The following is a 24,879-nucleotide window of genomic DNA, read 5'->3' as shown; positions in this document are numbered from 1 at the left end:
AAGCCCGCGGGAGTATCGCACGCCAGGGTGCTGCGGGTCCTGAAGTGCACCCTCTGCAACGCTCCATGAAGAGGACCCCCCCGGGGGTTCCAAGGGATGGACAGTTCTTGGCGATGGTAACACTCTGGTTTACGTCGTTTATATGGCATGTAGTGGCAGGGTTAAACAGGGATAGAACTACGAGAAGATTGTCTTCTGTTTACCTTGGGATAACGCGCATGTTGACAGTTCCCCGGGAGCTACGGTCCCCGGGTGAAAAAGGCTCTGGTAAATGTGGGTAACCCTTCGCGTTGTGGAATAGCTTCCCAAAGCCCCGGGCATCAGTTTTAATGTGTGCAGGGTGAGAGGAGTTTGTGCAAAAGTACCTTAGATAGTACAGCAGTTGACATAGCAAGCAGGTTAGTCAATTATTTCATAAAGGATCTTATTTGGCTAGCAGTGGTCAAAGTAGATCAGGTTGTCAGTCATCTTTCTGTAGTTTTTTCTGCTTGTGGAATAATTGGCATTTCCAAGCTTAAGCCTGGAGTTGATTTAAAATGTTAACATGTAACTTCTAAAACTAAGATTTACAATGGGAACAATGTATTAGTCTTAACTTCTTTATTGCATATGTGACAAATTCATGCCTAATTCAGTAGGATTTGCCCAGTGCTATTAAAAACAATGGAATAATTTGTTAACTTTCATAAGATAATTTATTTTGCTTTTTTGGCTTCATATTTTGAATTCAGAACCAAACTAAATGTCAATAGGAAAAATAAAATATATTATTAAATTTCTTATGAAACATGCCATCTTGTGTGTAGTATCCCAGATTCTTTTTTATGCAGTGCTATTGAGTTGAAAGGCTAATTGAAACTTTATGAAGAGGGTGGTTCTGTGCCTGAATGCAGTGTTGTGCTTGCTCATGAGTGTAGTTCCTGGGTACACACTAGTGCAAATAATGCATCAGAACAGAATGCCACAGGGGGGAGGTTATGCCACAGGAGGGCTTTTGTGCCAAAGGATGCTTGCTGTCTTTGTTGTGCTTGATAGTGAAAATATATATGGGCAATGCGTCATGGGTTATGTGTTTATTGTGACAACAGCTCTCAGATTGGGCAGACTGTAACTCAGATAGACCTTGTTTTTTTTCCTTTTCTTTTGAAACCTCTGCTAATTCATGAAAGCTGAAAGGCACACTGAATTCTTTCCTTCATACATAATCACTTTACAGGCTACAGTCACAGTTGAAGCAAGAAGAGTGTTTTGTTTTTCTGTGAATGAACACGTAAAATTTTTTGTTATTATTAGTGTTGTTTGTGATTTTTACATTTGGTTGTGATAGCCAGTGCAGCACCACCTGGATTCTTTGAATGTCTGCAGGCTGCTTCGAGAGAGACTGGGCAGCAGCTCCATGTACAGATATTTGGCAGCATGGCTTTGTTCAAGCAGCCACTCCTCTTTGCTTCTGCATCGGCAGTGCTGGGCATGGAGAAAAGCATTGCGCTGTTCCCGTGCCATCAGCAAGTTCAGTTTTTTTATGTGCAGAGTTGGCAGAACCTGCATATCTGTTGCATTGAATCTTCAGTTCTAAAAGAGACTGGAATTAATATGAAATGTACAAGGAACTCAAATTTATTTCATTCTTCCTGGACCATTTGTGGCTCTTCTAATTGAAAAATGGACAGCTTGATACTACCTGAGGTATTTGTTCTGCAAACTGCAGTTTGAGGGGTGAGTCACTGCTTGGGGATAAGTAAAGGTAGAATTTGGCCCAGTGTTTGAAGTTACAAGGAACGCAAAAGGAAATCTCACAATGCTGTAAATTTGCAATTCCCAAATTACAGGTTCTGTAAGCTCAGATAAAAAGGGTAGTGTTGCTGCCTTCTACAAAGAGTCCCTTGTTCAGTAAGTCTCACCAAAAGGAAATTTGCAGTTCAGTAAGCCAACTATAACAAATACCTGACATAAGAATCAAGCTAGTTCTGTAGGGATTTCTACAGATCCCTACATTTATGTTTGAACTTTGAAACCTGACAAACTCCTAAAGATGTAAACCAGTGAATTGAATAAAAGCTGGATTCTACAGCAGTGTGTATGCATTGTGCTAACCAGTTGTGTAAGTGCTCACTTCAGTGAAGACAGTCAGTTCCCTTGCCGTGTTCAGAAACTGACTGTTGAAATTTATTTTTTATCTGCTGTATAAGCACATGGGTTATGTGGGGCTTAAATACTGAAGAATGACTGATTGGTCAGGGTTAACAGAGGATATTGATTCAAACCTTAGCAGTGTCCCAAAACCAGTTATAATTAATATTAAAATCTGAAAACTAAGGTATTTGGTGCTTTCCAAAATATCTATGGAATTATTCCTGTATGAAGCTCAAGTAAACAGAGTGTACTTGTGATGTGCAAATAGGGATGGGATGGCATGAAAATCTTTATCTCTGATTTAGAGAACAGTCACGCAGCAATTCTCTTAGGTAGTTGAGATTGACAGATCTCTTTAAATACCAACTTTAAAAGTTGGTACCTTCAGTCTTCTTGAGTGTGTAAATTGGCAAGACCACTGGGGAAAGTGGGGGATCTGTGATCATGAAAGGGTCAGTTGTTAATTGATTTATGCCAATAGCATGACTTTTGTTTCATTAATTTTCTCCCGTCAAGGTCTTTGGTGCTTCACCATTCTTGTCACACCAGATTTCTGTGTGTGTTCCTCCTAGTAAGAAAGTTTCATAAACCATTACTGTGTTACTTCTCAAAGGAATAAGAAAAGCTATTCAACCACCCGTGGAAGAACAGTTTTTGAAGAGAGGTGGTCAGGAAATGTCCTGTGGCACACATGCACGCACACAAAAAGGTCTGAAATAAAAGATACATCATGATGGCTTTAATTGGTGTTTGTCTGTTGATTCTGTTGTGTGCCCATGCAGCCCATTTTCTTTTGAGACTCAGTGGAAGAAGCTGAGTTGTATGGAAAACTCAACACTGAGCCAGTTCTGCTTTTCCTGAGGCTTAAAACAATCCAAGAAGAAGAGAAAACCCATTTTTAATTTCCTGAGTCTGCGTGGGTGATATGCTCCCTAAGGGTAATGGACCATCTTTGGTAAAGCCAACCTTTCGGGAACCTTTGGGAACCAGCCTTTGGGAAAAACAACCTGGGAGTTTGAGAGGGCTGTAGGTTGCAGTTCTGAGGAATAGTGAGGGGGAGGTTTGTGTTTATGTGTGCATTGTTCAAGAAGCGTATTATGCCAATAATTTGCCCATATTTGCTTGCAAATTGTATGCTTCTCATAATTTGTTGCAATTTCATTTCTCTTCAGGGGGCTTATATGGTAAGAGTATTTTTATTCTATGGTTTTTACAGGTTGAATGAAACTGGTAGTTGCATGTGTAGTATTTACAATATTTTCATGCTACAGATGTTTTGAGATGAGACTGGGAAAAGAGAGGAGAGGGGCAGTTTATGAACTAGAAGAGCAATAACTATACTCCTGATGCTCTGGGAAGGTTGTCTCTGTCATTTTGAATATGCTGTTGCTGAGGAAAGTTGTCAAGGCAGTCTGAAGATTGCATGCAGCAGAAATACTCTACAGTTTGGAGAGGCACCTGATTCTTTTCTGGCCCTTAAACTTTCAAGGACTGCAACAACTGAGAAAGCAAATAATTATACCCCATTAGTCAAGAGGCCTGAGTGAATAAAATTGATTCTCCATTAAAATACAGTCTAAGTTTAATTTACTTCCCCAGACCATCAGAAAGATGTCAGAATGTGAATTTCATGAAAGCTAAAGAAAATCTTCGTTAAATGACCCCCATGTGGTTGTATGTTCAACAAGCGGACATTAAATGTCAGATTATAATCTCCCTTTACAGAGTACATAAATGCTGGTAATATTTTTCAAATCCCTATGAAGAATTCGTGATGACTTGTCCATGTTGTGTCTTGAGTTTGGGACAATTTGAACTAATTACTAATCTACAGTAGGAGAAAAAAAACCAAAGATATTTTATTTACAAATTGTGCAAATTGGCATGGGCTGCTGATATATATCAAGACTTTTTCAGAAAGTCAGAGTCATCATTATTTTTGTAAGTTCTTACTTAGAAACCAGGGACCTCGCATTTCTGGGTGTCTTCTCCCAAGTAACAAATTGTAGCATGAGAGGAAATAGCCTCAAGTTGTGCCAGGGAAGGTTTAGATTGGAGATCAGGAAAAATTTCTTCACTGAAAGGTTTGTCAAGCCTTGGAACAGGCTGCCCAGGGAAATGGAGGAGTCATCATCCCTGGAGGTATTTAAAAGACACATAGATGTGATGCTTAAGAACATGTTTTAGTGGTGGGCTTGTGCTAGGTTAACAGTTGAACTAGAGGATTTTAAGGGTCTTTTCCAGCCTAAATGATTCTATGATTCAAGGAGGTACTCCTGAGCCTACATGTGTTTTAGCCTCATCTCTGAAAAGTTCCACCACTTACATGAGGGTGGAATCATTCAGGACAAAAACTTGAAGAGCAGAAGCCTCAGACAGGTGCATATGAACTCAAGCTTTTAATGTGTGTATATATATATATGTATCAATGTAGAGGATTAGTGGTGGACTTGGCAGTATTGCGTTAAATGCTGGTCTATGTGATTTTAGTAGTCTTTTCCAACCTAAATGACTCTGATTCTGTCCTTGATTCTATGAATAGATCTGATGTAAGAAATATTAACCTTAATGTACAAGTTAAAACTGCATTACCTACATGATTTTTTTTTTCAACAATGTACATTTTAAAAAACACCCTTAGAAAAACTATACTTTTTTAGATCAGGATAGGTGTATGTTAGGCAGTGATTGGGATTTAATAGTTCTGTCAGGATAAGAAGGACAAGTGGAATAGCTTGGTACCCTGAGCTTTAAAGCTTGTCAGTACTCTTAAACTATATTAATGGCACTAAAGTCATATGTTATATTTTCGAAATTTATGTATGTGAACTATTCAGTGCTTTTACTGTAACTGGTTATCCAGACATCTTGGTTTAAATTTGGCTTCTCATGATGAATGTACTGAAAACAGAAAGCTGGAGAAGAATATTGGTTGCCTTGTGTTAATAAACTTTCTGTGGTTTTTTTTAAATAAAATTATTTAGGCCTTGGTGCTTCTCATTCTACTTGTGTTGTCCTTTTCAGCAAAATCTTGTTTTCAAAGTTCCTGTATCTCCACTACTAATTTCTGATTTCTGTCTAACCAGTGGAAAGATGTAATAATTCTTTCTCATCTGCTTAAGCAAACATAATTTTTGATGGACAAAGTAGGATATGGTCTGTTATTCCTTTCTAAGTACTTGAACTTTATTAATTTTTTTTTCTTTTGGCAGTTTACATAAATGGACTTGGGCTATTTAGTTTAACTTCTGGGAAGGAAGTGGGGCTCTAATGAATTAGTTCACTGTACGCTGTAATGGAACCTTCCTCCAAGAAGAAAAGTAAGCTTCTTGCCAGCCATTCAGGATTCCCCCTTGTTCTGGTGGCAGAACAAGAATAACCCCTTGAGCAAAATGTAAGTGTTTCAGGATGATCGGAATTTACAGCATTAGAAAGCTGCCAAAAAAGCAACTTCTAGCTGAGGCTAAATTGGCCTAAATTGAAAACTTTGCAAAGCTCATAATTGACTTTTTTCTTTATATGTTTCTCTGCTTCCCATGACTTCATTGTCATATGCCTGTGGTGACTTCTTGGTATTTACTCATGGTGACAATAATAAAGAGTCTGAAGTATTTATGGTCATCAAAAGATACTGAGACAAAGATTTTAACTATGATTATTGGAGGAGGAAATTTCTGTAGTGTCAGGCAGGTGGAATGATGTTCCTGGATGTTTGATTTTTATTTTACTTCAGGCCTCTTCTCTACCCACTGTCTTGGGAGTTAGGTCGATAGCAGCAGTATTTCACTGGGTTCAGATCTTGAAGACTTAAGTATTTTTGGTATTTTTCAGTTGTAGCCGTGTTACGAGTACAGCTGCGTGATGTATGGTGGCATCACGAAAGTAGTTCAAGTCTGATTAAACCAGTAACCGCCCTTTCCAAAATAAATTCTGTTCCTTCTCAATGTTCAAGAAAATTAGGCTAAGTGAATACTGTTTGTTCTCTACTTGAGAATACGATTTATTTCCATGTTATCTCTGCAGGGTGAAAGGGGTTAGTACTGTGCTGAGAACGACTTGCTTCTCTCAGATGGGAGCTTCTTCCTAGAAACGACCAAGTTCCCATCTTTTTGTTCAAACAAGACTACCAGGAAATAAGAAAACTTGGAACAACTTACACACTGGCACAAATGGCACAAAATTACTAAATAAAACTAATGACATCAGCAAGCAGGCTCTTCCAATCTAAGCAAAGCTATTGGAGTGCATTTTGCTATTAAAAATGTTGTGGCAGTACTTCAGAGCATTAAATAAACCACTACCTGTTTAAAACCTAGAATTTGTGTGTTTGAAGTCTGTCCCTTAGAGAGCATTTAAGCTGCACCTGCAGACCATACACATATGTGAATACTTCCTTGAAGGAACACAAGCAGAAGCTTGCATTCAGTCTGTGTGCACCTGTAGTTATAGCTAGTATGGGAGTCTGCATATTTTATAGCCCACAGTCATGTTTTGTGTAATCTTTGTCCCCAAATTATAAAAATTTAACAGGCTAAACCTAAAATAAAGGTTGGCCAGTGTCTGTTCCTAGACAGGTGGGTTGGGTTTTGTGGTTTTTAATTATGAAAAAATACCAGAAAGTTTTTACCAATTTGTCTTAGGGCAAATAACCATCTTTGGAGATTGAAAACCCTATTGAGAAGCAAATTACTGAAATAACAAATACTAGAGACTTGGTATTGTAGAAAACAGTAACATTTTTTTAAATAGCCCTCTTGAATAAATGCTCCTCCCAATCTTGTGGACTACCTACAAGTCCTTAAGGAGTGGTGGTTATCCTCTCTGATACCTCTCTGAAGTCTTAGCTTTTATTTAATATTCTTGAGGTTTTCTCATTGTGAGTGTAAACTACGTATTATGCGTTCAGTGTTTTGTTTTAACTCTGACATGTCTCCCTAATACCCATGTGCACAGCTTTTGGTTTGGGGCTTTTGGTTTGTTTCAGGAAAATCTTCTGTAGAAGCACAATTCAGTTTATCATTTTGTGTTCAGAACTGAGGGACTTTTTCCACTAGGTTGTCAGCTTTTGGAATTACGGTCTAAAATGCAGAGTAGGTTTGTTCCAAACCACCATATATGCAGATAAAAGAGAGTGAAGTAAGCTGTTTGCATTGCTATGGACAAAGAATCTTTCAGGTTGTCTTTGGTGACACTGTGTGGGAAGAAATAGCTCTGAGCTATTCTCAGCAGTTGCCCATCCTCTGCGCTGCTGCTGGGTTTGTGAATGAAGACACAGTGCCAGGGAGAGGTCATGCTCCTGTAGGGCAGAAAGCAACAACTTGGTGATGATTAGATATACAATAAAAAGGTATGTTAGAGAAACAATTGGGTGTTGGAAGCCTGGTTTGAGGAGGTAGAGCTGTAGAAGATGGTGGGAGATAAAGCTTGGGCTTGTCTTTTATTCAAAGTTGAACTTCTTAAGCAGGCAAAAAATAGTCATTTTTATCTACCTTTATAACCATTATGACCTCCTAATTAGGTAAGACTTTATAGAATGCACAGGAACATACCAACCATTCAGGGCTGTTGATGTGCTTGCTACTTGCTAGCAGTGCTTGCTACTTGCTAGCAGTGCTTACTAATACACAAGAAATTAAATTAGCAGTGATGTATGGCAGTAGCCATTCCAGGCTTTGCTCGAGCAGCATTACTGTATTCAAGCTGGTCAACTCCAAGGGAGCTTCTAGCAGCTGTAAATGACTGGAGTACAATGATTCCTATGACCGTGTTCCATCCTAGGAAACAGAATTAACTCCACACATCTTGAAGTTTCCTTGAAATCAAGGGATTTAATAAAAAAAAAAAAGCCCTCTGGTTTCACATGCTTTGCATTTTTATTGGTGTAAAGCTGTGCAAACAAGACCATCAAACCTGTGCCATAAAAGCATTAGCTTTTATGACTGTGGGAAATGAGTATCTTTTAATGATATAATCCTAGTAAATTTTCCTGTATGTTTTTATTTGCAAGAGACAGGATAGGTTAGTTTCTGAAGCCAAGTAGTCTTTGACTCATTGTTTGCAGGCATGAATTGCATCAACAAAATGTAACTATCTCCCAGAAAAGCAGGAAGTTTCATAGAAAGGAGAGGCTACAAGTAAAGTTGGCCAAGAAACAAAAATTGTGTTGTGAAAATTTCAAGGTTGCATTGCTTGTTTTCATTCTGTATTGTGGCTCAGGAACAAAGTCAGACTGGAGTAGTCAATAGCTCTGTCTCTCATAGTCAAGGCCATGTCTGAGGCTGTGGTTTGAACATTGTGTTTGTGACACCTAACTGTGATACCAGTAGCTACTTTGGGTAGTACCTTTTCTAAAATGCTGTTATATACATCCTTCTGAGAAAATAAATAAAAATAAATCTTTGAAATTGATATATATACATTAAAAACTTGGGTTGCTATGCATCTGTCTGAGGCCTATGTTCCCCAAGTCTTCATCTTGAATGATGTGCAACCTTCATGTAAATGTTGGAACTTTTCAGAGAGATGAGGGTAAGACACTCAGAGGGTGTCAGGAGTATCTCCTTGAATCATAGAATCTTTTAGGCTGGCAAAGACCCTTAAGATCCTCTAGTCCAACTGTTAACCCAGCACAAGCCCACCACTGAAACATGTTCCTAAGCACCACATCTACATATCTTTTAAATACTTCTAGGGATGATGACTCCTCCATTTCCCTGGGCAGCCTGTTCCAAGGCTTGACAGCCTTTTCAGTGAAGACATTTTTCCTGATACCTGTCTAAACCTTCCCTGGCACAACTTGAGGTCATTTCCTTTTGTCTTATTGCTTGTTAGCTGGGAGAAGAGGCCTACCCCCACCTCGCTGCAACATCCTTTTCAGGTAACTGTAGAGCGTGATAAGGCCCACCTCGAGCCTCTTTTTCTGTAGAAACAACCCCAGCTCCCTCAGCTGCTCCTCATAAGAATTGTGCTCCAGACCCTTCCCCAGCTCCATTGCCCTTCTCTGGACACACTACAGAACCTCAATGTCTTTTCTGCTAGCAGCTTTCCATCCCCTCTGCCCCCAGCCTGTATAGCATCACATGGGGTTGCTCTGACTGAAATGCTGAACCTGGCACTCCCCCTTATTGAACCTCACATAATTTGCTCAAAGCTTAGTATCAGTATCGTTCTCTAATTACAGAAGTGTCCATACACTTCTTGGGAACTCCATGTCCACATGCCACTACAGAGCAGACTTACTCATTTTCTATCCTCCTGCATCATCTATGACTCTTGTTTTCTGCCAGGGCTTTCCTAATATTGTGTTGACAGAGGTGTCCTCCCCTTTTGTCTTTGCACTGTTCGGCTGAATCCAGCGTCAGCTCTCTCCAGTGGCGTCACTCAGACCTTGCACAATGTGCAAAAAAAGGAAGACCTTGGTGTTTTTTCTTGCATGTTTTACAAAGACACAAACTCAGGCAAGGCAGGCTGCTGTATTGCTTTGCATTTTAATGGCTTTTTAAATCACCTGTGTAGCTCTCACTAAAGACCCTCATGTTCAAAAGATACTGTGTTCATACCGTAATGCAGATTAATTTGGGAACCCCAAAACTCTCAGGACAGGTATATTGGCAGAGTTATGAATGGAAAGCCCCTATCAGTTATCAGGACTTGTTCACTAGTGATTCTTTTCACTGCATTTATTTAGATGTGCAAAGACTTCTTATTCATGTCTCGCTTCTACCTCTTACCATCTCTGTAACCACATTATGGTTTATCTCTTCTGCTATACTCCATTTTTCTTTTTAGGAACACTAAAAGTTGATTAGTTTGGTTTGGGTTTTTTCTTTTGCTTGTTTGTGTCAATGGAAAGGTGTTTTTACTCATTTGCCAGGTTTACAGAAGTATTTTTTGAGGGCTCAGAATTTAACAGTGCCAATCATGTTTTGTACCTTTCTTTTACACGCCTTTATTTTCTTAGCAAAAACACATCTCTGCCATGCAGAGTTTTAGTTTACTGCTTCTTCTGTTGCTGGTAAAAAACATTTTAAAATCAGTGTGTGGCTTAGTTTCTTTCTGTCTGAATTGTGAAACTAAAGTGCCCAACCAGTAATGGAGAAGTGAAACAAATTAACAAATCCCATATGTAATAGAAAAAAAGAGAGAGGAAAGAAAAGTTGTTTGGTATTCTTCTCAAGTAATCTTAAGATTTCATTATAAAGCATAAAAAGTGTACAGTGTTCAAGCTGAAATCTCCTTTCCTGGGCAAGGCTGAGTACCTCTTAAAGCTGATTTTGAGGCATACCTTGTAATCTTCTTGGAAAATCTGGTGGTAACATAGTGGTTTTTTTAAGCATGACACAAAAGGCAGAGAGAATTATTTTTTGTTTGGAAAAAAAAAAAAAAAAAGGGGGAAAAATCCCTAATTCCAGGATTAGGTTTTAGGATTGGCAGTTAAAGCACAGGCAATCATTTTTTTCCTGTAATCTGAGCAAGTAAATGTCCGACACAATAATTATGGAAAAATAATCCCTCCCCTGTATCATTTTTATAATGCTTTTCATTGTACCTTCTCACTCAGCCAAAGTGAATCAGGAAACCATGTGTTAGGTGGGACAGACACTGTCTGTTCCCTCTACAGGGTCATGTTGCTTTGTTCTGAAGACAGAAGGGTGAAGGTAACTGCAGTACATTGCATAAAAGCTGCAGCTTTCCTCATAAATGATGCTATACATGAGTTACTGAGGGCCTCGTTCATTATCTGTGCAGAGAGATAGCCTGGCTGATTGCTGCCCTAGAACAAGATTAGATGCACAACTGAAGGAAAAGCAGCTCTGTAGAGGCTGGATAATTTCCCATCTTCTTGCCTTGATGAGTGTTCACCAGTCTGAGGGCCATGATCAGGGAGTATAAGCTTCTAGCTATATTTTGGCCTTCTCTTTTAAGAAAGCAAATGGTACACCCTCCAAAGCCAGCACAAGCGTGTACCAACAGTGAAGGTGATACAAATCCGAATTCTTGGCTGTACTTGAACAAAGCGCTGCCTGTTTGAAAACCTGTTTAACATCCTCTCTCAGACTCCAGAGTGCATTAGTGTTTTTTCATCTCTGAGATAAATACCCTGATTGTGATAAAGTTACTTTCATAATAAGGAGGCAGGATATAATTATAACATATATGATGTTTGCCTTGTCTTGATCCCTCTTGTTGCAGAGAGTTTAGGCTTGCCACACCTGTGATCACTGTAAATAGCTACAGTTGTTGGAGCACGGCTGTAATTTTGTGGAGTAGGCTGGAAAAGTGTAGTTTAACCTGATGCACTCACTTTTTATTATATGCATATGCCTGTGCAGTTCCCAGCAGAGAATTTGGCCCTTGTCAAAAATACCTTTTGGCATACATCAGTTATAACTAAGCCAGTAGAAACTAGCCCTTAGCTTTGGCTGAACAGTAACTCAGTCTTGTCTGGACTCTGTTTTTGGTGAAGTGGCAGGAAAAATCTCAGTTCTTTTTTGAGCCAACTCATAAAAAAATGTTTCTTGCTTTACCATGATTTTTTTAAAGCAACTGAAAAGTTTATACTTAAACAGTTATGGTTTTACGGTAGGCTTACAACTAAATAATAAATATTTAATGAATGAAAGCATGTCCATAAATTAACTGTTATAAGGGACTATGTACTTGGGAACCAGAGTAGTGATGTAGACAGAATAATAAATAAAGGAATTAATTCAACTTTTTCAAGTTTCTCTTTATTAAAAAAAATTTCAGCTTTTTGCTCCAATGGTACCAAGCTTGTCTATAGCCAATCTGTGACTTCATGTTGTGAAAATGGAGCTCTTGAGACTGGAGAGTTATCAGCAAAGAGATTTGCATCCAGCAGTACTGTATATTTATTTGTTAAACCCTTTTATCTGCCATGATCACACTGACACTAGATTTTAAGATCTTTTTTTCTTAGAAAGTTTACAAAGTTTAGAAGTCTTTCTTTGTAAACTTCTGTCTTAGAAGTTTACAAAGGCACACAGACACCCCTATATTTTACTAGATAGGCTGTATTAATAAACTAAATCAAGTTTCAATAGATTCAAAAAACCATACAGAAAAAAATTGGGACAGTTATTTTTCAGTCAGTTTTCTGATGTGTCTGGAAAATGGCACATAGACACATACTGTTGGTTTTTTTAGCAAGTGCATATTACAAAAAGGTGTTAATGTTTTGTTATGTGGTCAGTGGCATTTAAATTAAAGTATGTGTTTTGCAGATTATATGTCTTAAGAAAGGAGTCTCAGATATTATTGCAGGAAATTAATTAGGCCATACTTATTATTTGTCTTACTTGGTTTACTGATTGCAATGACGAGGAATTAATGTTCCTTATTCCTTATCTCAATAGCTAGAAACACAGATTTCTCATTTTTTCATGTCAACTGTTTATTCTTATCAGAACAGCTCTGTCTCTTACAATGGATATTAACTTGAAAGTTCATGTAATTTTCTCCCTATTTTTCTCCATGGTGGTCTTAAAACCACTATTGTGCTGCAGATCAGCAACTTATATTTTTCCTTGTCCTTTGACACTTTCACTGAATCTATCACTTTACTCTCTTTTTCTTATAATGCCTTTTATCTCTGCTGTCTTTGATACCCAGTTGAAGATGGGAGGGCTGTTGGTGTGCCAAGAACAATTACATTCCTTTTATTTTTAGTCCTTCAACAGCTTTTCATTCTGAGTCTTTGCACTTTATGAATACTGTCTAGAAAGGGATCTGTGGCAAGGTCTACAACCCTGTGAATGTCAATACCTACCTGAAATCTTCATACTTTTTTCCCTCTCCTGCAGTATGTGGTAACATTTTCTATGGCCTCCAGCTCTGCTCTTTCAGACTACAGAATATAAAGTGCAGTTTCTATCTTCTTATAAATGCAAAAATGTTTTATTGTGTCAGTGCTGAATGAGCTTGCTCTCATTTCACATCCAAGTAAAACTTGCTGTGTTTGTTTTTATAACAAAAAACTAAACAAAAACCTTTTGGATTTTGTCTTGTTCTTTTCTCTCTCCTTAGCAACTCCTCCTTTATTTATCACTACCAACCTCTCCCACCCTTAATCAGTGTTCCCTACATTCCAGCACCTTCCTGGGCTGCTTTTCAACTTACTGTGTATATCATACCTATGTCTCTCCCTTTCATTTATGTTTTTTTTTCTCACATTGCCTTCATGGCAAAAATCAGCAGCAGCAGTTGATATGAAATAGAAATATAGGTCTGACCTTTGAAATTATTTAAATTGCCACTAACCTACACATTATCAGTTTAAGGCTGCAATTGTGCTGCACTAGGCTTGTTAATACTGATAATGGTATATGTGTTGTTGATACTAGTAATGTGCAAACTGTGATTAATTCCTTGGATCAGCCGTCGTTCTAAGTGACCTAATGAAAACTAGCTGTTTATATAATACAGGATCTTATCTTAGCAAAATAAACATTTTAAAAAAAAGGTATTTTAGTACATATTTCCCTAGTACAGCTGTTCACTATGAGAAGTTTGTCTCATTACCTAAAAAGCAAGATGGTTTGCATTATTACTGCAGATTGGAAAGAAGTAATCTGAGAGACAGTGCGTGTAGCCAAAACTTTGGATGAAAACCAAACTTTTCATCAGTTTTGTTATGATGGTACATGCTATGACAATGGACCAATCAACAGATATAGCCCTTTTTTGTATGCAGAAATCAAATTTCTTTTGTTCCCTGTATATTTTCTAATATGGCATTCTGAACATGCCACAGAGCAGTGTTGTTAAACAGCACTACTACTGAGCTGCGCACTTTGTGCCCTCCATATAACTCTTAGCAGGTGACTTCTGTCTTGTTTAGAGGTGCACTGGTGTGCAAGAGACTTGTGCTCAGTGTGCTGAAAGGATACACTAATGCTGGCATTCAAGTTGAGCTGACCAAGTCCCTTGAAAAGACTCTTCTTTTCAGTACCAACTGCCAAAGTTTCATAGGAAAGAGTAGTAACTTAAGCAATAATCTATAAAACAAAGATGTGAAAAGGATATAAAGGACTTCGCTGGTAGACTTGTAAGTAGGCACAATTTTTGCAATTGTTAGTACAGAATGATGTGTCTTCAATCTGTCACACATGTAGTGTTGGATACATTTCTATTTGCTTCTGGAAAAGAAAATCTTCCTCTTCTGGGAAACTATTCATTGCAAAAATGAATATGCAGAGGGGGAATATTTATAGAAGGTGAGAAAATACTTTGGGTTTCATGAGGAGTGAATAATGAATAATTCAGTCAAGTGTAAATGACTTAAAGGGAAAATGTCTGCAAAAAGATAAGCTACCTAGTAAATTTTTTCTGTTAGGCAATAAATCAGCAAGATACATGCCAAAGATAAACTTTCACTTCAGACTTATTCTAAATCTTAAAAATTTGGCCTTGTGAATTGTGAATGGAGTTTATTCAATCTGTGCATATAGTTCTAGACTGTAGCTAAAAGAAAATTGTATTCCCTCACCACCATTTCTTTGTTCTGTTTTACTTCTGTTTGAATACATTGTCATCACTCTTAATCTGGAGAAGTAATTTTTCAAATCGTGGTTTAAAATTAGGTATTTTACAATTTCACATATCATCATAAATCATGAATGTTTGGGTTTATATTTCATTGCAGCGGAAAACAGATGTGCCACTTCAAATGCAGTAACATGCACAAAGTGTCTTGCTTTGGGTCCAGAGTGTGGATGGTGTGCTCAAGAGGTATGGCATTTTGCTTAATTACATTTGACTTTATATTTTAGCTGCTTCTGATCTTTATAAAGATAAAGACTTTTAAACTGAGAAAATTATAGTGAGAAATAGCAAGAAAATCTTTAAATGATCCCTAGAGACAGAACCTGAGAAATCATGTGAAATTTATTTTGTTTCCAAAGGAGAAAATGCAATCTTTTATTTGGAAAATTGCAGTAATTTTAAATAAAGTGAGACCTTTTTAATGCATTCCATCTGCTTTGTAGACAGCTTTGGCAGACTTACAGTAGCTTTGAGAGTTTAACAGTTTTTGGCTTCAAGAGCAAAATTACTTATCAGTACTTTATATTAAGTCCTCATCATATATGAAAACAAGTCTATACATATATGTCTACTGAATTTAGCAAAAGGTTGTACTAACAGTGGAGGTGACTTTGACTTCACCATATACAATGATCCTATCACAAATGGAAAAAATTATGTTTTTCTCATTTTGACACTTGAAACTATCAGTTTTGAGACTTAGCACAGAAGGTAGATCTTAGGTTGCAAGAATTATCCTGAAATTATTGTTACTTTGCAAAGTATTTGTAAGGATATGGGAATTTCTGGTTTTGTTTGACAGAAAAAAAAATAACCCTGTTGGTAGCATGATTTTGAGTAATCACTTCAGAGGAACAAGCTTTTGAAGAATATCGCTGACAATCGCAAGCTCATATGCCCTGTAAGGTCATGTGGAAATTACCCGTAGTAGCTTTCAGGTTAGCAGAGAAGGTAGATAAGTTCCTGGGGTGTGTCTGGCTGAGATAAGGAGTGTAAGGCACTGGCAATATGTGAGATATTATGTCTTGGAATTATTAACTTCGTCTGCCAAAGGCACAAGGCTAAGTAATGCAAGAATGGGTAGAGGCATGCAGGGCTTGTTTTCCCAGAGGAAGCTTAGGGCATGAGTAGATGGCACAATGGATTACAGTGTGGAAGGGTTCATTATTTTGGCCTCATGTCCTGTGTTACAAAGGACAGGGCTTTATCCTCCTCCATCTGCATTTATCACAGAACAGCATTTGCTGACTTTCCAGTGCTGTGGATCTGCAGTACGTCCCCTTCTAACTAGGCATGTGGATTTGGCCAGTTTCACTTCTGCTCTGCTTCTCTTGCTTCACTTCTCAAGTCAATGCTGAGAGCTGTTCATGGAAGCCAGGGCTTTGTCAAACCCTCTTAAACAGCTGGTTCACCTGCACACCATTCATGGTTATGGAACAGCAAAACCCTTATTATTGCAGGTGGAAATACTGCAGTGCAGCTTAGCCTGCCTGCTTCATCAGAGCAATATTTTTAATGAGATAATTAGCCATGAGGAACTTTTGAGATGCTTTGAATTTATACCCACACACAGTGGACTTCAGAAAACACTACAAATCTATTAGTCATTACCAGTAATGAGAGTAAATTTAATAATAATACATTTAAAAATCTAGCTTTTTGATATGCATATACTAAAAAGGGTATATAAATAGCAGTAACTTAAGAAGTAGTCTCTGTTGTCTTCAATAAAGAAGGTTATGGAAAAAATGTCAGAGGTAGACTACAAAAATGAGTTTGAATTTGCAAAACAAGACACATGACTGTCAAATTTCCTTCTTCAGGGGCTTCCTCTAGTCTTTACAAGGTCTGGATGACTATTATATAGCATACAATTGACTGTATGCACTTTTAGATTGCTTATTTTCCCCATTTGCCTCTGAAAGATCAGAAATTGTCCTTTGTTTGGTTGGTCTCCAGCTTTGGCTCAGAGGATACTTTGAAAGACTACAAAGGATCTTGTCTTTTTTTTGGGTTTTTTTATGTTCAGAATTGTATTAATCATCACATTAGTGGTCAGGAAGGAATTTTATATTGGATCATTTTGGCACAATTTTTGGCAAGTTTGCTCTTTTGATGCAGCAAAGGATGGGCTGCTTCTGACATCATCCTTCTACTAATCACTTTCCTGTTGCTACAAGGGCTTTTTTATGTTGGTGGCATCTTAAACTGTCCACTCCCGTAATAATACATGATTTCCTCTTTCCGGGAATTGAAATTACATAGTCCAGCAGGTCTTTGGATTTTGTGTAGTGTGATAGACAGATTCAGGTTGGCTAAATCTAAAGCTGACCTCTGTTGTTCCTATTAAATATTAGCCTGAGTAACATTACCAGTGGATTCTTCTGAAAACTAACGTGTTTTGATGTTGTGGGAATGACACTTTCTTGCTAAAATGAGCTCATAGCATGGCACAGAACTTTTTTTAGTGACATAGTGACAGTGTGTAATTTCCTTTTTCTCCAAAGCTGGCTTGTTCTGATTGTGCAAGATCCCATTTCTCATTAAAAAAAATTTTCTGTGTAGAAAAGGGTCGTTGTGGCAATTAGGGTTAACTTCTAATTTAAATATTGCATCATTGCCATTATTAAAAACATATGGCTTCATGAACTTGTTCTATGATTTATTCATTTATAGTAGCATATTTTATTGTTTCAAAGACTATTATTTTGGTTTTCTTCATCCTTTGAAGGTAGTACAGGTTTTTTTTCAGCTCAGATTGTTTTGTACTTTTTGTTTCTTATTAAACAGGATTTCATGGCTGGCACAACACAGAAGGGACGCTGTGACACTGTTTTCAACTTAATGAAAAGAGGCTGCCAATCAGATTTGGTTGAAAACCCCACAGTTCATGTCACAATACCTAGTGACCACGAAACAAATATACAAGTGACACCAGGAAAAGTTTCAGTCCAACTGCGTCCAGGTTGGGTCGTCTCTAACACATTGATATTATAGTAAACTTAAAGTAAAAACAATACTTCTAAGTACAGATATTTCGTGAAGAGGCATCTGGAATAATTATTTGGAAGAATGATGGTATAACATTGTATTGTAGGACTGTGATGGTGTTGCTCCCATATTCAAGTGTCATCTTCAGCAAGATTTGTTTCTGTCAAACACAGATAAAGGTCAGAATAATGGAAGTAATAAGTGGAAAGGGAATTTTAGGTAGTCTTTCCTGTTTTCTTATGTAGTTTCTTGATTCTTTAGCCACTTACACTAACAGTTTTGCCTTACCTTTCCTTCTGAAAGTAGAGTTATAATTACTGAATTCATGATTTGATAAACTTCTTGATTATTTCTTTACTTTCAAGTGCATTGACTAGACAACTACAAAAATACGAAAACCATTATGTAAGAAAGGACTGAATTCCTAAAGAAGACTTACGTATTCACTGCCTGAATTTTTTTTATAACTAGTATATCTCCATTTGCCCTCAGCTGAAGTCTAATTAAATCAGTGTTCATTCTCTATCTCTAAAAAAGCTGTAGCCAACAGCAGAAGTAAAGGTGATATAAAAGGATGCAGGGTTATCTTTCACTCAATAAAATTTAATTTATTTCTTTCTTTTGCAAAGAATAATTGGAGAAAAATATGTGAGAGGGATCAATCTTTGGTAGGAAAACATTAAGTGTTTGGGAGAAGTATTTTGCTGATCTTCACTGGGGAAATGATAATTTTATGTCAATTACTAGGGAAAAAGGAAGGATCTACATGAGTGTAAATTACAAAGGAGTTCTCATTTTCACTCCTTACAATAATAAAACTGTCAAGGTAACATCAGCACTTCTCCTTTCCCCACTTTCCTTCCAAAGTGACTGATACTCTGCTTTGTACTGAGAAATGGTTTCAGGAACTGAGCTACCTCTAGCTCTGTCTGTAATAACATTTATTTCCAAAGGCATAGCAGATTCGTAGAAAAAAAAATTAGCTTTCTAAAATTCGGTTTCAGTAAACTTTTTTCCATTAAATAGTGAAATTAAGTTTGGGGTTTCTTATGCTTTGCAGAAGTTCTTGCATCAGGGAGGCAGAAGTATAAAATTCCAAGGACTCCAGAAGAAAAACTTTTTATATGTAGATATCTTGCCCATATTTTCTGCCTCAGGAAAATGCACAGATATACCACTATAGTTTTTCCTCAAAACAGACGTTGGATACAGTATAATCATGCAGACAAAGATGGTTTTATTTTGATACTGGGGTTTTTGACACTGTTTACATATACTCAACATTTAGGATTTATGTGGGAAAAAATAAAAGCTGCAGTCAATATCTTGCTATATGCAAACTGGAGACCTGCAAGGATCGTTTACAAAAAGTAATTCAATTTACATTGGCAAAGAGGAAACATAAATTGCAGCACACTGAAATTGCTTTCCTCGTGCAAGACCTAATACAGACAAATCCTGACATTTTCAGGTGGATTACGTTCAAAGAAACGGGAGAAATTACTTTTGCATATTTAACTTTTCTGAGTCAGATCTTTGTACTGGATGTACCTTTTGATAGTTTTTATTGAAAACCTGCATAGCTCTTCTGTAGCATCTTCCTTCTTCCTGTCCTTTGCTGTATCTTCATTGCACAATACTGGATTAGATTCTCCACTCGTCACATGAAGATCCTAAACTCATTTCTGCTATGAGCTCACACTTCAGGTGACATAAAATGATGACTAATTTGAAACCATGCATTACTGTACCTACTCTGTCTGTACTCATCACTTAACTCCTTTTGCTGACATTACAGAATATTAGGGAAGCAAAAATGTGAGGACTAGTTTTAGCAGTTTCCAAAGCATTAATATTTTTATTACATATGAGAATGTGTTGTGGTACTGCAGGAGAGACAGACATCTGTCATTCTGAAATAAGAGTTCTATTTTGTATATGCCAAAACATGGATTTTTTTTTTTTTTTTAGATTAAAACCTTTTTTAAAAAAATATATATTTTCATCCTACAGAGTTTTCTCATCCAATCTTTGGAAGCAATTTGGGATAAACTTGTATCATTATTTATGTGAGTTTTTCAGGCTGCACTGTCCTTGTGGTGCATATGTAGTTTTAGATTCTGTCATATGACAAACTATTTGCAGGATACATTTACATATTTTGAAGTGTCAACCTTGAAGTGACTGACCCCAATTTGTATGCAGATCTGTGTCCTTTGTGAGCCACAACTGCTTTTTGTTATAATGCCAAAGGGATTGCATAACCATGAATTTAAAACAAAATGGGGAGAAGTCAGATTTTTACAATAAATTGCACAGTGCTCCTGCAAGAAGAAAAAACCAAGATGTTGTACAAAATGTCCCTTTATGGCTTATTTTTGAATGATTCTTCAAGGTTTCACTTACTCTTGGGAGATTTTCTTGTTTGTTTGTTTTTCTCTTTGCTGACACAACTTTATGCTGAGATTGCTACAAAAATAAATGTATTTTTAAGCATGTCCATTCAAAAATAGTAAATAAACTTACTTGTTTCTTTTTTTAATCAGGAAGTGAAGCAAACTTTATGTTAAAAGTTCGTCCTTTAGAGAAATACCCTGTGGATCTTTATTATTTAGTTGATGTCTCAGCTTCTATGCACAACAATATAGAAAAGTTAAATTCCGTTGGATTTGCTTTATCTAAAAAGATGGAGAATATTTCTCTTGATTTTCGACTTGGATTTGGATCTTATGTGGATAAAACTGTGTCACCCTATATTAGCATTCATCCAGGTAGAATTCATAACCAGTGCAGGTATGTAGTCTTTTTATATTTACTGTAGCACTGAGACGTGTATTTAATGACACGAATATCCATTATACATATTTATTTTTAAATTCTTCAGAATTTGTCTTTGTTTCCTTATACCGTGGTTCTTTGACAAAGTTCCTAAGGAAATGATGAAAATTGTTTTACAATGATTACTTCTGAAACACCTGGTGAGTGATTTCAGGAAAACTTTCTGTATCAGAAAAAATGTGCTGTATTTTCTTTAGGAGAACAAGCCAATATCCATGCTGGTTTGGAATATTTGGTTATGTTTTGTATTTAATTTTAAAGTCAACTGTTGTGGTTTTGGTTATTTTGGATATGCTACCTAGATTCATCACAAAGTTTTGTACTTTCTGACCCATGTTCTTTCTAGTGTATGGTCATGTATTCATTAACTCTTCCCTTAAAACTCTACTTTTGTCAACATTATGTGGTTCCTTTCAGCTCATTTAATGAACAAAAGCAATCCTCTGATCAGCTTCTACAGTTCTAATGTGAATGAAATCCTCTTTTAAATAGAAAAGATGTTCTGGCCTGCATTTCCTTTTTCATACCCTGCCTTTTATACCTTGTGTTCAACATACATAAAGTGAGGGATCATTTCCAAAACCCCCTGGGGAGCAAGATTACTCACAACAGATTCAGAGCTGTATGATAGTAGTTGGAAAAGTGAATATAAATTCTTCATACTTTCTTGCTTGCCTTTCCTCGGAAGACATGATCCAGAGTTCTGTGAAGTCCCTAAGTAACTTTTGTGATTTCAGTGGGTTTTGAATTGGTTCCTAGTAGTGGAATTCATTCTACAGGTGTGACTATCTGTGGATAAAGCAGTCATCTAGACCATCTATACAGAGTGAGTGGATATTGATTAGCATTTCTAGGTCATGATGCATTTTGACTAAAAGTAGACATCTGCAGAGGTATTAATCCTTTCAATGCCAGTTTCTCTTCTTTGACTGCACCTTGATTTGGAGGAGGGCAGGTTCCAGTCTGAATGTAGTAGAAATTAAGGGAATTGAAACCTGCTCAGCATCTCTGAAATGGATGAACACTTCAACTTATGCCATAAATCACGGCTGTGAGTGGGTCCCAGATAAATGACCTTTATAAGTGGTGTTTCACTAGCTTACCTACGACAAACATCAGACTTTCTCCCTTATGCATAATTTGAAAAGGTATTTTTTACTGTGATGTTACTGAAAATGGATTTTCTCATCTCTTTGATGAGGTAGCTGTTATAAATATCAATATTAATTTTATGTACATTTACGTAACACTAGTGGATATAGGAACTTAGATTTTATTATAGCTTGAGCCAGTAGCCTGTGTAGCAACCTATTAAAGGATCTTAATGTTGCAGCGTGATAGTCCTTTCTCAGGGATAATGAAAAGCAAAGTTGTATCACCCTGTAGATATTCCCAAAGGGTTTATATACTCCCTGAGATCATACCATCCCTCTTGTGTTGCATTTTTGTTCTGTATGAAAAACTACATATATACTGTCAGTATATTAACTGTTATTATACACACAATTCCATAAAATACAAAATAATATACATTTTTTGTAGTTAATTATAACTACTTCCCACTGAAATTAATTTCACATAGAATTGCTCTTTTTTTCTGTTTCTTGTCCTGTGCTACCTATGTCTGTATTGGTATCAGGATTTTATGGGTTAATGAGGATGCAATATTTTTATCTCCTTCAAATGAAAAATAAGGCTTTTGATTTGTTTTGGTTTTTACAGTGATTACAATTTAGATTGTATGCCTCCTCATGGTTATATTCATGTGCTATCCCTGACTGACAATATAGCAGAATTCAGAAATGCAGTGAATAAACAAAAAATTTCTGGGAATATTGATACACCTGAAGGGGGTTTTGATGCAATGCTTCAAGCAGCTGTGTGCCAGGTAAGGAAGGAGCTTATTTACAAAAGTCTAAAGAAATAGTAATTCAGGCACTGTATATATTTTTATATATATATATGTAGATAAATGTGTATAAATATATATAGGTACAATGGTGCTCAGTGTTCTTGAATTCAAAATGCCAGTTCTATGCCTGATAATACTAAGACTTTTTTTCCTCCTTTTCCATTATTTCCCCCTTAACTGTACATTTGCAATTGAAACTGTAAAAGGACAGCATGAGGGAATATGTTTCAGTATTGGTTAATGATCTTCAAATTCTGTCTTTAACCAGCCTAACCAACATAGGATGGATGATGAAAGCAAATGCTTCTTGTTTGAATGGAAACATGTATTAATTTCAGTGAATTACATAATTAGTTTCAAAAAATCATTAAAACACTGCTTGTGTTCCTCAGTGAAGACATACAAATTTGACATTTCTTCTCCTTTAGGACTTGAAAATTGAATGATAAGTTTCACGTATCTGCTTGTGTTGACAAGGAAAACAGAAGAACTTCAATGTTATCAACTTTTAAAGATTTCATATTTTAAAACAGTACAAATCAACTAAAATTTAACTTTTGTATATTGATAAAATTTCGTCATAGTCTCTCCCATGCAGAAAAGGATGAAGAAGATCTGTATCAGTAGGTCTCAAGCTAGAAGCATATTAGATAAAGAGAGTTAGTTTTGCTCTAGAGAGCTGTTTTGGTTGTTGTTTTTATTCTTACACATATTAATGCAATAAAAATTTTGAAATTCGGTTGATACATGGGTTTGGTAATGCTCTATAAAATACTCAACTCCTGTTCAAATCACAGGCTTGCTGTGTTTCTCATCGGTTAGAATGATGTCAGGACAATGGTTTTATCTTGTCCATCTTCGCATTATTTTTCTGAGCAGTACGATAAGTCAAGGACAAACAGTAATCCAAACTATGCTAAAAATGAATAGTTTGGTCCAATTTTATTTTCAGATTTTGATGAACAGGTAAGTAAAAACCACTCTTCATAAACACTGTGGTTGAAGCTGTTACAAAAAATTATTCTGGAACTTTGGAAAAATTCCTAAAAATTCAGTGTTTCTCACTGGACACATTCCACACTTATGACATGTGAGTTCTAGAATAATATATGCTTCCAAGAACAATAGAATGGAAACATTCATGAGAATGTGGAGGCTTTCCTTCTAACTGAATTGTGAACTAAAATGGATGGGAAAAATGTGCAATTCATAATGACCATCATGAACTACAAATTATATTAATGTGCACTAAATTTGCCTACAATAGACCTTTATAACTTGCTCCATCTTGCTTTAACCAATACATCACAGTTGCAAGAGACAGCAGGTTAGAACATGGAGCTGCTTTAAAATTTTGATTGCTATGACATATGTAGGTAGGAATCATAGAACCACAGATCATCTTAATTCAGAAGGAACCCATAAAGATGATTGAGTCCAACTCCCTGCTCCTCACAGGATTACCTAAAACTAAACAACTCTCAAGGTGACAAAGTCAAATGATGGAGTCTTAGGAGAAGAGTTTTTTACAATGCTGGAGGAGAATTTGGAATTATTTAAGACAAAACCTGTTTATAAATAAAACTTAAAATGCTCCTTTTTTTAGAGGAATGCTGTCTAGGAGTGTCTGAGGGAGACTGATGCCTAAAGTGTAAGTTGGAAAAGACATGACACCCCTCTGTACTTGTTATCCTTTCTGGCATGAGATGTTTAATCCCCATTCAGAGCTAGCAGAGAATGAGCCTGAGAAGGGAGCAAAATCCCTCTCTGTGAAGAAAGGAAGACAGAGAGTAAGTCATGAAGCTTGGCTGAGTACATGGGGTGTACTGCAGGTACACGTTTCACATGCGAATGGTAGAGAGGAGACAGTGTCATAGGAAGGAGATGAAATGGAAGCAGTGAAAAAGAAGATGGCATAATCAAGAGAGGGAAAAATGAAAAAGCATGTGATGTATTTCCTGTCTGCCTCAGAGGTTTGATTATAATCAGGGAGATAAATGTTTTGAAAATACAAATCGGCATCAAAAAAAATTTAGACATAAGCTTACCTTGCTGCATCCTTCACATCACTGAGTTCCTAAAAGACATTCAATTCACCCTTGAGGCTGCCACTTTGCCATCAGTCCCTTAAGATGGTGGATAAATGTAGCATTTTGCTGCATAATAAAGAATTTCTCAATTTGCAATTGCATGAAGACCTTCAAACTTTAGTTTATTGATTTGTGATCACATACTAAAGTATTTTCCAGAAAATTGTGTAGGAAAAGGAAATTATAGAGTGATAATAATATGAAGTAAATAAATACAAAGTAAATGTAGAACAGGATGACAAGTATCAATATGGACGAATGCATATTTACTGGTTGTAATGCTTTCTTGGATCCCAGAGAATTTTACAAACTATATGCTTTACATTTTTACATAATAGTGACACACAATGT

General features: G+C 36.7%; 1 protein-coding gene across 5 annotated transcripts in view; it reads left to right on the top strand.

Annotated features, from left to right (window-relative positions):
• Positions 1–14,797: 14,797 nt before the first annotated feature.
• ITGB8 (integrin subunit beta 8) overlaps positions 14,798–24,879 on the top strand; it is a 33,740-nt gene continuing 23,658 nt past the window's right edge. For 3 of the 5 annotated variants that reach the window (XM_017731199.1, XM_017731198.1, XM_008631346.2), the window contains exons 1-4: positions 14,798–14,883; positions 17,488–17,662; positions 20,235–20,481; positions 22,249–22,414. In XM_017731199.1, the coding sequence (XP_017586688.1) occupies positions 17,494–17,662; positions 20,235–20,481; positions 22,249–22,414 (582 nt within the window). In that variant the 5' untranslated portion in view covers positions 14,798–14,883; positions 17,488–17,493. Of the gene's footprint in view, positions 14,884–17,487; positions 17,663–17,794; positions 17,868–20,234; positions 20,482–20,505; positions 20,667–22,248; positions 22,415–24,879 lie in introns of those variants that run through there. The other 2 variants (XM_017731200.1, XM_017731201.1) reach the window with 2 other exon arrangements.

This window comes from Corvus brachyrhynchos, unplaced genomic scaffold (assembly GCF_000691975.1).
Source record: "Corvus brachyrhynchos isolate BGI_N302 unplaced genomic scaffold, ASM69197v1 scaffold84, whole genome shotgun sequence".
In the NCBI taxonomy this organism is placed as follows: Eukaryota; Metazoa; Chordata; class Aves; order Passeriformes; family Corvidae; genus Corvus; species Corvus brachyrhynchos.
Note: the sequence above shows the minus strand (reverse complement) of the source record. Positions and strands in the feature narration are given on the sequence as shown.